At 35.7% G+C, this 15909-nt stretch overlaps 1 protein-coding gene across 1 annotated transcript in view; it reads left to right on the plus strand.

Moving 5' to 3' along the window:
* The window catches only part of ARHGAP10 (Rho GTPase activating protein 10), a 2173597-nt gene that overhangs the window by 1965243 nt on the left and 192445 nt on the right, over window positions 1-15909 (plus strand). Inside the window, exon 21 of the mRNA XM_044063456.1 lies at window positions 7410-7546. Coding sequence (XP_043919391.1) covers window positions 7410-7546 — 137 coding nt within the window. The remainder of the gene's footprint in view (window positions 1-7409; window positions 7547-15909) is intronic.

Raw genomic sequence — 15909 nt, forward strand, 5'->3', positions numbered from 1 at the left:
AATCACATGTCTGGCTAGTGCATTTATATTGCTAGATTTCTTTATATGATACAAATGCTCCCTTATTCTTTCCTTCAAGCTATGATCCGTCTTACCCACATAAAATTTACTGCATGTACAGCAAATTGCTAAATAAACTACATGCAACGTATCACAAGTGGCCTGTACTCTAAAACTAAAAATCTCACCAGTATCTGGATGCCTAAAGACTTTGTCTTCATATATATACATGCAATAATTGCATTTGCCACATGGTTTAGTGCCTCCATTTAATTGTGTAAGTAGGCCCTTCTTATTACAACATAATCTATCTTTCAAAGATCTCTTATTTCTAAAAGAAAACTGTGGCTTATTACCTACTATATCTCTTATATGCTTATCAATCATTAAAATATCCCAATGCTGATTAATTACACTAGTCTTTTAGAAATAAGAGATCTTTGAAAGATAGATTATGTTGTAATAAGAAGGGCCTACTTACACAATTAAATGGCGGCACTAAACCATGTGGCAAATGCAATTATTGCATGTATATATATGAAGACAAAGTCTTTAGGCATCCAGATACTGGTGAGATTTTTAGTTTTAGAGTACAGGCCACCTGTGATACGTTGCCTGTAGTTTATTTAGCAATTTGCTGTACATGCAGTAAATTTTATGTGGGTAAGATGGATCGTAGCTTGAAGGAAAGAATAAGGGAGCATTTATATCATATAAAGAAATCTAACAATATAAATGCACTAGCCAGACATGTGATTAACACAGATATACAGCATACTTTTAAATTCACAGTTTTAGCTGTGAATGTACCAAGTATCAGGGGTGGTAATATTAGAGCGAAGACAGAAGAAATTGAGGTGCAATGGATAGTGAGGCTTAGAGCCAATTTTGGACATGGCCTCAATGAATCTGTACCTATAAAACCAATTCTGTCTAAAAGAACCTTACGTAGATGATTTAAATGAATGTTATTATATGTTTGCCATATATTAGGTATTGTTAGATATTTATTTGATGTAAATACAATTTAGAAAATGTTTTATAAATATTTTATAAATGGTTTGTCTTTTTAAATGTAATGGTCATGTGATTTTAATTAGTATATAAGGTGTGTTCTTTATTCTGTACTCATGCACCTGATGAAGCTATTGTGAAAGCGCTTGTGCTGAATAGAGAGCTGCTCAACTATATCAGAATTTGGTGGAATATTTGATTCCTGTTGAACATTGTGGAGCCAAACCTTTGCTGTTTATTTGTCTAAATTAGTAAAATTGTTTAATGAAATCTTGTATATTATTTGCAGGCATGGTTTAGAACTTAATCTGTTTCCAAGAAACACAATGAAAAAGTGGAATAATTTAAGAAACAGTTTGGTAGGAAGTATAAGTGCCTTGCTTTTTAAAAAGTTCCTAATATGCTGTCCGCTAGTTTAATATTTCAGTGTTGAGTTTTGTTGTTATTTCATTTAAAGATTAAAACTGCAATAGGCAAAGGCATACTGTTATCTCAACTCAAATGTGGACTACCCATTACAGCTGCAGCCTCAAAGAAAACTGTCACTACCTTACAAACCATCTCCAATAAAATCTGCCAGTTAATTACTAATTCTCACAGTAATGAACACCACTGCCTAACACTCGCTAAAGCTAAATAACTCCCAGTACATTTGAGAGCCAACCTTCTACTATGTCCCCTCTCACTCAAGCTTTTCACCAACCCTCCCCCCCCCCCATATAATCTTTTGGATATCTCTCAGTCTCAACCCATCCTACTAACTCTAAAAAGTAAACTGTATTGCATTGACCATGCTTTCTCCATTCTAGCCCTAAACTATGGGATGTCATTCATCACTTAATCCGAGACATCCAAAGTACTCTTGACTTCACACAACAGTGCAAGGAACACCTCTTCACCCAAGCAAAGTGGAGGTGCATTCACTCAAGCTGTGTTACATGAACCCTGAAGCTCGCGCACAAACACCTTTATCCTAGTTTCATCTTTACTCAACTAATTTTGTCATCTCCTTTACGTACTGCCTCTCATTCATCCTGCTTCCTCTTCTCTTTTTATCCCTCTCTCACACTTCTTTCTACTCTCTTGCCTCTTCTAATGTCTTCATACCTCTCTATATATTGATATGCTGTTATCTCTGTAGCCTAAGCCATCTCAGTCTTTATAGCTACATCTTATCGATAAATCTCTGCTAAGCATACTTACATTTTTCCATCTATGTTGTGACATTAACTGCTTTTTGAACTAAATGTAGTGTATTCTTGCATCTGTAAATGTGTGTGTGTGTACACATACATTTGTTTTTAGCATATCCTTTTATCTGTAAATATGTTTTGTTCATTTCTTTTGTGGTACTATTTATCTTATGTGATACTATTCACCTGGGCTATGCTTGCAAATGGTCCATTGAGATCAGTGCACTACCCTGGTAAACAAATATAGATAGATAGACAGATAAAGATAATCTATAATTCTTTCTACAGTTAAGTCACAGGTTTAGTCATGTGCTTCTCTACTTTATTTTAATATCATTAATTTCATTATAAATCCTGAACTACTCTGCAAGGGAAAGATGAAAAAAGCCAAAATTTAGTGAATCATTTTTTATAAATATAGTTTTACTATCCTTTAAAATAATATTTGCACACCTGAAGTCTGCATAAATAATATATATTGGATACAACTGGCATAACTTGCTGAAACCAAAATCATTTAATTGTTGCTCAAGTTTATTTGGTGGTCATTAAGTGTAAAGATATTATTTTTGCATGTAGAAATTTATAAATCCTTCTATGCAATATTACAAGAAATATCAATCCAGTAAGGTACTTTCCTAAATATTATATCAGTGTACAAGTTTCCACATCTAAAAATGTAATACCAACTTCTCTCAATTTTTGTTACGAGTTTTAGTGTGGTGGTAGTTTGTGTTGATCTTACAAATATAATATTTTATTTGGAGACAGTGTGGTAGTTGTAAAGTATGTAATCATTTTAATTCGAAAAAAAAGCTTATCTTCAATGTTGACAAGTTAATAACTCTTTAAATGTATGTATTAAGTGATGATATTTTGAGTTAGTAATATAATTTGTCTTTCGTAGTACGCCAATATATGGAGGATTATAATTTGGCTAGTGATCATAACTAAGCCTTTAATATGTTTGAGAAGTTGATTTAAGAAATTCACTTCAGATCAAAGTTCAAGAGGCAAATTTATTTAAACCATTTGATAACATCTTAGTGAATGATTGTGATTGGAGATCCTCTCGCTGTTCTTTGTAATACATGGGGTTTAGCTTCCCCAGAGCATTACTAGTTAAAATGTAGCAGCCCAAAGTCTAACACTGTCAGAAAAATAGCGTCAAGAAGCAAAGTTGATCTGATGTGATGCAACAGCTTTAAAGCTATTAGACACTTGCTGAGTTAGACATTTGTTGCCTGTGTAACACTGTGAAGTGCCTTGGGGTTCAAAGCTGTTTGAATGGTTATATTACTGTTCCGTAGTGCTTCTGTCTTTATGGTTTTGTGAACCTCACAAATAAGAAATAAGATTTGTTTGTATGAACCTTTTCATAACTAGTTTTCTGTAACTAATTTCATACCTTGAAGCTCGGGTAGTATTTTTTTTCTCTGCACTTTTGAAGTACTAATTGCATCAATTTTTAATTTGTATACCTTATTAAAATAAAATCTTAAATTTTGTACTGTGTCCTCTGTCTATGCCTCTGATTTGTTTTGCTAGTGTTTGTAATGTGTTTTTGTTTTGAATTAATTTTTGATGATCTTGCTAACTCATGTAAGCTCTCCCACGTAACTGAGTAAGCTTTAAGCTCAGTTTTCTCTAATACATTTGCTGTTTTATGATGTCATATTTATTGATAATTCTTTGACAGTAGTGTATGTTTCTCCTTTTGGTGCTATAGAAACGGCTACATTTAAATTATGTTTTATCTTTATTACTGTCATGTTTTCATTTTATTTATGCACCAGTATGAACTTTTGCCATGTATATATATATATATATATATATATATATATATATATGCCATTTGTATGAATCCCAAAAATTGTGTCTTAATCATTTTTAATTCTTTGAAAAGTATTCTTTAGAATCTTTTATTTTAGAAAATAAAACAATTATACCATGTCATTGCCAACTTTTCTTGTTAGCTTAATCTTAAAAAGTGCATTGTAATGAGAAATTGAGCATAACTTCTCATTTAGAATATGTATAATTTTATAAACCCCATATATCATTGCTTGCATTTTGAAAATGTAAGAAGCAATTGTATATAAAAAGTGTTAGAATCATTCATTTCATCTAAATTGTTTGACTGGAACAGTTCTACAGTTTTTATATTATGGACTCAACAGTATAAGGCTTATTTTTATCCAGTATGTACCTAACACTCCTAGCCAGTATTAATTGTTTCTTCATGTTATCCAGAAGACTCTTCCACAAATTTTTCACTTCCTTTGCTCCCTTAAGAGCAATTCATTACATATTAGCCAGAGAATAAATGCTATTCTGATATTAGGCAGTGAATATGGACAGTACAAGAGCATTATCATTATATGTTAAATTCTTGGCATCAACAAGCTTTTTCTCCACAGAATAGCAGCTCTTTTTTAAATGAAGTAGATGTAATGCTTATTTATTGCCTCTTGATTACTGGGAGAGTCTAACTGAGTAGAGGTTTAGGGAGAAAAGCCATTTATTACAAAAACATTTCAAGAACAATAATTTCACAATATTAAAAAAGTGCAAAACATCTACAATTTAAGTAATTATAAGAAATTAGACGCAATGTGAAAACATTGGTTAAAATAGATACTTAATATATGACAGCAATTTAGTATTTAGAGAAAGTTTAGCCAGTTTATAGACAAATTAAAGGCAAGGTAGTATAATACAAACAAGAATTGTATTATGAAGTGAGGAAAAAAACAACAAGGTTATGGCATATTTAGAAAGAGAGTCAAGGGAGAGAAATTGAAGTGAGGAAGTGAGTGAAGAAGGGAGAGTAAAGAGGTGTAACGTATGAATAGATACTTGTTCATATTTAGGGACATAGTTTATCCCTGGGTTGAGCAAGAATGGGAGGGAGGGTGTTGACCTGATGGCTAAAGATAATGAGTTTCAGGCCTTAGCAACATGGTATGAGTACAGACCATTTCAAGCAGATGTAATAGGTTTGTGGACAGAGAGGATTTTTTGGTCACTGGATCATAATGATCAATTGGGAACATAATTGAGTAGAATGGTATTTAGTGATAGACAAGCAGCTGGATGCTGGTTAATTTTATAGGTGGTAAAAAGCTGTGTAAATGTTAGTTGATGGGGTAGTTCTAACCAGTTTAGGCTTATTAGCGTTGTACAGTGGTGAGTTCTGGAATGGGTATTTGCTACAAATTTCGCCACTTTATTTTAGCATTGTTCATGTTTTGATTTTTGTGATGCCTAGAGGTTAGTAAGTATGGGAGCATCATAAAGTAGTAAGTTGTGGCAAGTTTAGTTTTAGTTGCAATGGTGAGAACGTTTTTGGCTCTGTAAAGTATGCATAGTTTTTAGTGAGTTTTTTATGCAGTTTTGTATGTGCAGGTCAAATTTACGATTGTCATCCAGTATCAGCCCTAATAATTTGATATAAGAAGTGAATTCAGTATGGTTGTATTGTAAACAGAGAGGATTTTAAATTTTGTGTTTTCATTAGAAAGGGATTTGTGGAAAAAGTAGAATTTCTTTTTTTGGGGGGGGTGAAGATAAGTTGTGAGTTACAGTGCTATGCTTCAGTGGCTATTAAAGCTTCCTGTGTAATTTTTGGAGATGTCCCAGGTTTTCAAACATGTATATGAGTGTGGAATCATCTGCTTATTGTATTAGGGAGGCCTGATGTATGAAGGATGTTAGTGAGAATGTTAAAGAGGAGGGGACCAAAGATAGAGCCTTGTGGGGCACTGATGGTGACTGGAAGGTATGGAGAGAAGATGGAGTGCCATTTTACCAATTGATTCCTATTGGATAGGGTAGTTCAACATCTGGCCAGTACACCAAAGCCTTAGGTTGTAATAGGGACATTGTACATCACATGTATGCTCCCCACACATGGCATAGGGAATAAAGGTGATGTAGGGTGTACCTTCCTCATAAGTTCTTTGCCTCCAGTCCAAAAGCCATCTCTGCTCAACAGCCTGAATGCTCTTTCTTCCTCTGGTTGTTTTCAGATGTGCCCCACTTTTTTTTTTCTTTGTTTTTGGATTGCATGTCATCCAGAAAAAGGAAATGCCAGTGTGGGAGAAAGATTCCCCATAAGGACCGTCATGAGCAGTGTTTGTTTTGCTTAGGTGTTTCTCACGACCATACATCTTGTCCTATTTGTCAGGCATTTGTCCCTAAAACTTTGCATAGTTGTCTGTCCTCTTTAGCTATTTACCTAGAGAACATGTCTTAAACTGTTGGCTCTGGGTTCAATGACGGAATCATCCCAACTTGAGAATCAGCCATCTGCAAAGGTAGGCCAAGTAGGTTCAGTTGGATTCTTCTGCTGAACCGCTTCCACCTGATGTCTGTCTCAAGGTTGGTGAAAGCCCAGAGGATCAGCTGGTTCTTCAGTGAAATTCCTCTGCCATGACTACTTCAGAGGCAGGCAGGGGCCCAGCTTCTCACATGTGCTCAGAGACTCTGCAGGACATCTGTTTCGGATGTTCAGGGGGAACTGTAGCAGATTATATTGGAGGGACCTAGAGGTCTTCTGCAGATGAGTGTTAGCAGGGGTCCAAACCACATAAGATGTTTAGAGCTGATGTCCCTTTGAAAAAGAAGCAGAAGACTAAGCATCCTCAGCGTGAATGGTGGGATTTCACACAGGGTCTGTTTAATGCTCTTGTGCCTTTGAAGCCCCCCTTAGGAAGTTTCTATTCCTGCCCTTTCCTTGGTCTTCTACTCCCCTTAAGAGGCCTAGGGAGCAGGATTCTTCTGATGAGGAAGTAGATTCTGGTGAAGAATCTTTGGCCTGTTCCTCCCGGATTTCCACTCCTTTGGATTATGGCTCTAAGGAAGAAGAAACTATTAGTCCAGATTCTCCTTTTGAGGAGATTTCCTTTGGGGGTACTGTTTCCCGTATGATGGAGTTTTTGAAGTGGGACCGTACCCAGGTTTCTGATGTTCAGAAGAGGTGTTATAACCTCCTTCAAATGGAGTCTTCTAAACACTCTACTGTTTCACCTGTTCTCGCTGCCTTGTTAGACATTTTTTCTGCAGCTTCTCGGGCTCCTAATTCCCAGCCCCCTGCTCTTAAAAAAACTGATAGCTTTTATAAGGTGCCTGATGATTGTAAATTTCTTTACCAGGTGTCCCTCTGCTGACCCTTCTATTATTTCTGTTTCATCTAATAAGCTGTCCAAGCTTTTACCTTCTACTAAGCTGCTTAACTCTGACAAGGACAACAGAACCACAGAAAGATTGGATAAGAAGGTGTACACTGCTGCTACTCTGACATTTAGGGCTGTGAATTACCAGACCCATATGACCAGGTATGTTTTGGTGCTTCTGTATCAGACTTTTCAAGTTGTTTCAGACCTTCCTGATTCTGATGGGAAGGCTTAAACCCTCATTTTGTTGGGAACCTCTTCTTAAGCAGCTCACCATTCTAATAAACATAGTTATGATGCAGCTGATACCTCTTCTAAACTGCTGCCTTTGGTTTTATGTTGAGCATGTATTCCTAGCTTTGCCTTCAGCCTCTGCCTGATGATGTTAAGGCCAAGTTGGATGCTCCTCTTGATAACAAAAATCTCTTTGGTTCTGCAGTTGCTGAGCTTTTTTAGTCTCTTCGGGAAAATGGTAAGATTTTGCAGGAATTAATTTTATTTCCCCTGTTCCCAAATTTCAGAAGGCTTATCCTAGTAAGTCTGCCTTTGGGAGGAGGGTAAAACTCTCTATGAAAAAAGGCGGACTTACTAGGATAAGTCTGCCTTTGGGAGGAGGGTGAAACTCTCTATGAAAAAATGCAGACATACTAGTAAGTTTGCCTTTTTTCATAGAGAGTTTCACCCTCCTCCCAAAGGTAAAAAGGGTGCTAGAAGAGCTCCTCCTGCTAACTCTACTCAGACTCCTGCAGCTCAGAAGCTTCATTTTCCAGACAAGCCAGGTTCTGTATTTTTCCCTCCTTTTTAAACCAGGCTCTTCTGTCACTGTCTTTCCTTGTCCCTTCCCAGTTGGTTAAGGATCACTCAGGATTCTTGGGTTGTATCCATGGTTTGTCATGGGTATTACATGGTTTGGAAATCCCTTCCCCCTTTTTTTGGGCATTCCTAAACCTCCTCAGGAACAGCTGCACTTTTTTCCAGATTTTCTTCAGGGCCTTTTGTCTCAAGACACCATCCAAGCAGTTTCTGCTCCTCAAAAGGAGAAGGTGTTTTTATTGTTTTGTGTTCTTTTGAAAATAAAAGATCATCTATCACCTAGGACAGTATTTTGAATACTATCATTTTCTAAGTTAAGAATTTTTGGTGGTTAAGTTTAAACTTATTTTGAGATATGGACTTTTACAGTTTAAGGTAAGAGAAACATATAAAAGTTTTTACAATAGAGCTTTTCCTTTTCCTGTTTATCTTGATACTAATGTTAAAAAGAAAATGTTATTAGACAACTGGAAAATAATGTTAGGCAGCAACAATCTTACTAAAGTTTTAGGCAATAGACCTTCTTTCACTTTCAAAAGAACACACAATGTTAGGATGTTTTATTGAAAGTGCTGTCAGCTACACAACTAATTCTGCAAAAATGTTTGGTGACTATCAGTGTAAGAGTTGTAAGTGTTATAGATTCTTTGGGGAAGGCTCCAGTTTTTTTATTAAGCAAACCAGGCAAATTTGGGTGAGTGGTAGGTTTACTTGCAATTCTAAAAGAGTAGTATGCCAAGAGCCTCCTGTGAGTCCTGTTTTAGTTTTTCTGTAGGAAAAACAATTTGTAAACTCTCAAAAAGAGTTTATAAACATTTGTCAGCTATTAAAAATAAGGACTTCAATAATGCTTTAGCTAGACATATACTGTATGTTGTGATAATTTTAAGAAATATACTTTTTTGTATTAGTGTAAAAATAGAGTTGCTTCAAGGTGACTGTAATGCACCACTTCAATGTATGGAAGCAACATGGTAAATTATTTTGGCTACCAGTAAATCACCAGGATTTAATGACTATATTAATAATAAATGCTTTAAAGCACAAAGGCTGTAGAGTTGAGAGCTGTTTGTGACAAGTTCTTTTTCAATGTAATGTATTATTAATTTAGCAAGATATTCAAGTAATGCCATTTTATTAGATACTGTTTTTTAAGACTACATGAATTTTTGATTGGCTAATTATAGTCACATGGAATGTGTTTTAAAACAGTCTGTATGTTCAGAAGTTCTTGTTATTAAAAAGAATGAAAACACTAAACATTACTTTGCTCTGAAGTTCTCCTTTTTGTTGGAACATTTTTGCAGTTTTGGTTTTGATTTTGATTTATGTTTTATAGCCTATTAGCTCCATTTTTGTTCTAGTGACCCTTGAGTTTATTTTCATTTAACCTTGGCGAGTGCATCATGCTGAAGCTCAAGCATGAATTCCTTTGTACTTCTTTATGAATTTTGAACAAGAGCATGTGCTCAGATTTGTAAACAACAAAACCCAAGCAGTTAATATTCCTAACATCAGCTTTGTACGTAAAACTTCGATTGTCATAAACATTGTTCAGATAGACCATACAATTTTCAAATTCATTTAGAGTCCCTTTTTTAGAAAAATATAACCAGTAAATTGCTTATATAAAAATTAATTTCAGCAAATTTGAATTGAAAGTATTACCTTTTTCCCATCCAGACATAAAAAGTATTGGCATAAGAATGAGCCATAGCTGCTCCCATTACCACTCCTGTTGTTTGCCTAAAGAAGTAAGAAACAAAAAACACAGCATCTCAAATTTCCATAAGTAATTGGATTTCACAATTTGTGAGCATTTGGGGAGTTACATAATTCATATTTAACAGTTTCAAGGCAAGCATGATTTGAAATAAGAGATTTAATGTTTGTGATCACCAAAAAATCACTGTATTGGGTGCAGCAGGGAGTGTTTTAACAAAATCAAAAATATTTTGTAATGAATGAAGGAGAAACAGCAGCTCATTTCTGCAACAGGCTACCCCCATTGTCCTCAGTAGTTCTTAGTGGTTGATTATTAATTTTTTTAATAAATTTTAGACAAACCAAATATTTCCTTCTAAGAGGATTTTGAACAGTAAAATATATTAGCACAATGACTTATGCAACAAAAAGTAGTTGTTGCCAAACCTAGAGAACCTTTAACAAGAAAAATAACTAGAGATCCTGTAGATTTGTTAGGGGAGTTTTGGAAGTTTCATGAACATTTGTATAAAGTAAAAAAATGTGGAAATCAAGCAAGACCACAAATGGAAATATTTATGGAAGATTTAAGTATGACAAGGTTCGAGGCAGTCAAAGCTTAACAATTAACAGTTAAGATAGTAGGAAATAAAATAAAATGGTGATATACAATCAGTCTGCAGGAATGCCTCAGGAAGAGCTGGCATTCAGGTGGATGTTTGGAAGCTAGGATGGAAGAAAGTGATAAAGATCTGCACTGGCTGTAATAAGTAAAGAGGGTAAAGACCCTTCAGACCCAGCTTCACATCACCCAACTTCAGTTTTAAACCTTAATTATAAAGTGTTTATGTGTGTAATAGCTAAAAGAAATGGAAATGTGTTGCCAGAATCACTAGATATAGATCAGTGTGGTTTTGTGGAGGGGAGGCAAACATTTAACAACATTAACAGAACAATGGTACAGACAGAAGCAGAGTGTAAGAAAATGACCAATGTTGTTGGTGGGTCTTGATGCAGTGAAATCATTCAACAGAGTAAGCTGGGAGTTTAAGAGTAGGGCAATTGAAGTATTTGCTTTCCTTCATAAAGTAATAAGGTTAAGTAGGAAGATACATGAGGGTTCTGAGGTAAAGATTCCTCTCTGACAAGTTGTGTCTGAAGAAAGGTACCAGGCAAGGGTGTCATCTTTCCCTTTTGTTATTTGCTTTATATTTAGAGCCATTGGCAAACAAAATAAGGGACTCAAAATTCAAGAATATAATTCCTAAGTAATCAAGAAAATTGGCTTTATTTGCAGATGATTTTATTTTGTACCTGATAAAACCAGAAAAATACATCTCATTGTTATAGAACATCTTGAGGCAGTTTCAAGTCTTTTCAGGATTTAAAATGAATGAAAATAAAACAAAGGCTATAACTGTAAACTATGTAGCCACACGTGAATTGGTCTAGCAATACCCATGATTATGGGGACATGATAAAATGAAGTATTTAGGAGTATGGGTTAAAAAGGATTTTTTTATGGCAGCTAAGGATATGTGGGAAGAAACTAAAAAGATAATACAAAAGCTGAAAAACTGGAAGCTCTTTTTATGGGCATGGATAGCAAGATACAAGCAGCAAAATGTTTTAGACCCTTTAGTTTTATATTCAGTTCAGACATATTTTTATCAACAAGAGGAGAAGTTGTGGGCAATTAGTAATAAAGAGTTGAAGGAATTTATCTGGGAGGAGAAGTTGGCATGGATCAGTTGGGATAAGTTGATCCTTCTAATAGAACTAGGTAGTTTAGGATTACCTGATTTGAAGGGATGTTTTAGAGCTACACAATCAGAGCTCAAGATACAGAATACAAGCAGAAACCTATTATTCAAAGTGGGAAGGGATGATGATGATGATAATGAAATAGGGGAAATTTAAGAAATAAGGAGAGAATGGTTTTTATGCAGATCCTTAAGAGAATAACAGCAACCATACGGAATGTTATAGTCATAAAAGTAGCAGAAAGTATTCTAAGAACTGAGCCAATACAACAATGGAGAAAGGAGGTTTAGCTGATAGGGATGACTATAATTAGGGCTACAGAAATAAGCAAAAGGGGGCTGGAATTTGTTGGAAAAAATTGCAACGGAATCTCAAGGTATTGGGAACAAAAACTTGAGAAGGAAAGCTAATGGAATGGGAAGAGACCAAGAAGGCATTTGGACTGCAGTCTAGATACCACCTTACCTATCAGGGAATGATATGAGTATAGGCAAAGAGAAAGGATGGGGAATCGTAAGTGAAAGACTTGCTTTGGTAGAGTTTTTAGTTGACTGTAGAACATAGGCTGCTGTTAAAAACGGGATAATTAGTAGGGGGTGTATAATATTGCTTGATAACATTAGGAATCAATCAGAGAAGGTTGGAAAAGATTGGAAATAGAGATTGGCTAAGCAATTCACAAGAAAACAATGGGAGGACATAATGTATGGCTCCTAGATATGCAACAAAGTCTAGAAGATTTAGGATTTTTTATTTGTGTTTGCATAGATATTTTTATATCCCAAGCAGATTCCAAAAGAAATTTTCTTCAAGTAGATGATAAATGTTGGAGGTATGATGGGGAAGAAAGAAGTAACTGGGGACATATGTTTTGGGAGTGTAATGAGTTGGCATACTTCAAAAATTCCATACAAAGTACTGTGTCAGAAATATGGGGTGTAACTATGGAAATTATTTTTTTTTAGCTGGGGTACAAGACCTGAATTGCCTAGATGTAGTAAGACCTTGCTAAGTTCAATTCTGTGGCTGCCAAAAATTATTTACTAGAAAATGGAACTCAAAGTCTAAATCAGCTGTATTTGAAGTATTGAAAATTGTAACAGAGATAAAATGACTGGAAGTGGGATAATTAGAAAAGGGTAGGAGCAAAGTGTATAGAAAAAATGGAAATTTTTGAGAACAATACATGAAAAATAATGTTCAGGAGGAGGAATGGGATTTAAGGGAAGGCAGGAATTGAGCTATTTATATAATATTTGACTGATGATAGTATACAAAAAAACGATGTATAATGTTTGCAACTAGGAACATGTTAATATTGTTTGTTTTCTTTTATATAAATGAATGTTTGTTTATGTCTTGAGTGATAATTCAATAAAGGTGTAAAAAAGAGCCTGTTACTTGTAGAATAGCTATTAAAATGTCTGCTAGGTATATTAAAACACTGTACTTAGAAGTTCTATTCGCTGACATTCTGAAATGCCATTACCAGACTGTTCTGTATGTGTTGTGAACAAATCGTTTTACAAAACATTGCATGAATGCTTGAAAGGAACAGATATGCCTCCTAAAATACACAGACTGATGTGGTAAGTAAATCTGTATGCCTTGGAAAGAGAGTCAGCAGTTTCTGCCTTAGGCACACATAGTAGCCCCTTGAGTAATAACACCATTTCAGCACAGGAGAGTTTACAAGAAGAGAATACTGTTTTTACTTTCCCCACCAATACAGTTGATATAGGGGGTAAAGCTCTGACTATGACCCAAGCATTCCAAGTTTAATTAGCAGCCTAGACATCTGATAGAGCTGGTGGAGAGCACCTGGGAGGCATACCATTGCCCGTGTTAACAGTGGTGATAGGGTGGAGCACAGGAGTTTGGAATACCAGGAAGGCATTTGAGAGGGACCAGCAGTGGGAACAGTAACTGCAGAGGTAGGTCAGCCTCCTCGAGTAGGTACACCCACCATTCAGTGTATATGCAGCAAAAAAGTACATCTAGAACATTAGGGCTTAAGGGGAAAAATGATTCCAGTGGGAATAACAGTATCACTCCTAGTTCACTCATCCCTGAGGGAACAAATGGGTCATACAGATGTCACCCCAGTAAAAAGGAACTAGCCAATTGACTGCTCTCTAATCATCAATCCTAGCTACTCCTTGAAAAAGTTTCATTTCTTATGCTTGTATTGCTATGTATCCCCATAATCAGTACCTTAAGCTCATGACTATTGATGAGAATATGGAGACAGACTGATCAGGAAATTCAAACTCATCCTGTGACCCAACTGTCACATCACCACCTCTGAGTGGTATATCAGCTGCAGTATTGCCAAGTCACTTTTCTAGTCCCCCCTACCTTCACTCTTGAGCAGAACCTCAGAATACTTAACTTTTTCAGCCTGAAGTAACTGCCCCCTCCTCATTTGTAAAGGGCAAACCATTCTGTTTTGGGAGAAAGCCATAGCCCTCTGATTTGGGGGTGATGATTTTAAATCCAACCACTTCACACATAGCAGTGAATCACAGGCACCTGAGGCTAATAGGACATCATTGTCTCCAAATAATAAATATACCACCCTCCTTTCTCCAAAATGGGTACCCTGCTGAACTTGTCTGCACTTTGAGATCCTGTCCATGAAAATCACAAACTGGAGGTGTGGTGAGATACTCCCTTGGTGGAGACCCACACCTATCTCAGATGTGTTTGACATAACAGCATAAATGCAGACACAGCTCTCACTTCTTACATACATGAAGTTGATGACATGCAGCAGCATTTTTGACACCATTTAATGTTGTATTATGTCACACAAAACACTCTTGGTTGCATGGCCATGTGTCTTTTCTGAGCCCATAAGATAGATGTAAGTAATGTTGACAAACACCATGACTCTACTAGTGGCTCTGCAAGGAGAAAAAGTTGATCCACTTTTCACTGCCAAGATCGGTCACTGTTGCTGTTCTGAACCTCAGCTCATCTTTGGATTGAAATTTTCTTTATAGCACCCTGCAATAAGTTTTTTTCTATTAAGTCTGAATATGATTATGTCCAGTTCTATTACACCTTCCTGTCTGTTTTTTTTATGGAAAATAGAGAGCTTTACTTCAGTTTGCCACTCCAGTGGTACTCTCTCTCAACCTTCCTTGCAATGTTGAAAAAGCATATTAACCATGACACAGCAACAGCATTTCTAGATGGATCTTATCTGCTCCTGATACCTTGCCACAATGGTACTAGTGTAATTGCTTCACCTTCATCGTCTGCTGCAGTAGATTCATTTCCATTTGCTTCCTCACACTTCTTTGTCAGAGGACATATCCACTGGATTCAGGAGTTTTACCACTGTGCATAATTAGCTAGCTGAAGCTCAGAGCTTCACGCCTAGAGTCGTGTTTTTGTGCAGCTGCTTTAAAAGAATAAAGAAGCATCTTTATTAAATTGTCACTTATGACATAGGCAATCATACATTTATATAAATGAAAACAAACCATATTTACTTATTTTCAGTTGCAAATGTTATGCATCACTTATAAGCTATCCAGTCATTGTCAGTTAAACATTACAGAGCTCATTCAGTTCATGCCTTCCCCTAAACCTCATTCCTAATACAAAACATTATTCTGCATGTATTGCTCCCATAGTTCACTTTTTTGTGTGTAATTTGCTACTAATCTTTTCTAAAGTTCCCACTTCCAGTTGTTTAATCTCTGTTACTATCTTCACTATTTCTAGTACAGTTGGTTTAGACTTTCATTTCCATTTCCAGTAATTGTCTTTTTTGCAGCCACCAGAATTAAACTCATCAAGGTCTTTCCATGTCTAAGCAATTTTGATTCTGTATAAAAAAAAATCATTTCCTTGGTTACACCAATTTGCTCGCCCAATATTTCTGTTTAGAGTAGTCTGCAGCAATTTTTTAAAGTCTGTCAACTCATTAGATTCAAAAAATATATGTTTTTTCTTCCCTGTCACACCTCCAACAGTTGCAATCTACTTGAGAAAAAAATCTTTGGAATCTTCTTGGGGTATAAAAATACCAATGCAAACATTTCCAAGCAAAGTTCCTAAATCTTCTAGACTTTATTTATTTGGGAGCCATACATATGTCTCCTCATTGTTTATGAATTGCTTATCCAGTCTCTCTTCACAGTCCTTCCTAACTTCCTCTGATTAATTCCTATAATTATCATGCAATATTTTATGTGCCCTAGTAATTGTCCCTTTTTAACAACAGCTTCTGT

Source organism: Protopterus annectens, chromosome 2.part1 (assembly GCF_019279795.1).
Source record: "Protopterus annectens isolate FY-2018-M chromosome 2.part1, PAN1.0, whole genome shotgun sequence".
NCBI classification, from domain to species: domain Eukaryota; kingdom Metazoa; phylum Chordata; order Ceratodontiformes; family Protopteridae; genus Protopterus; species Protopterus annectens.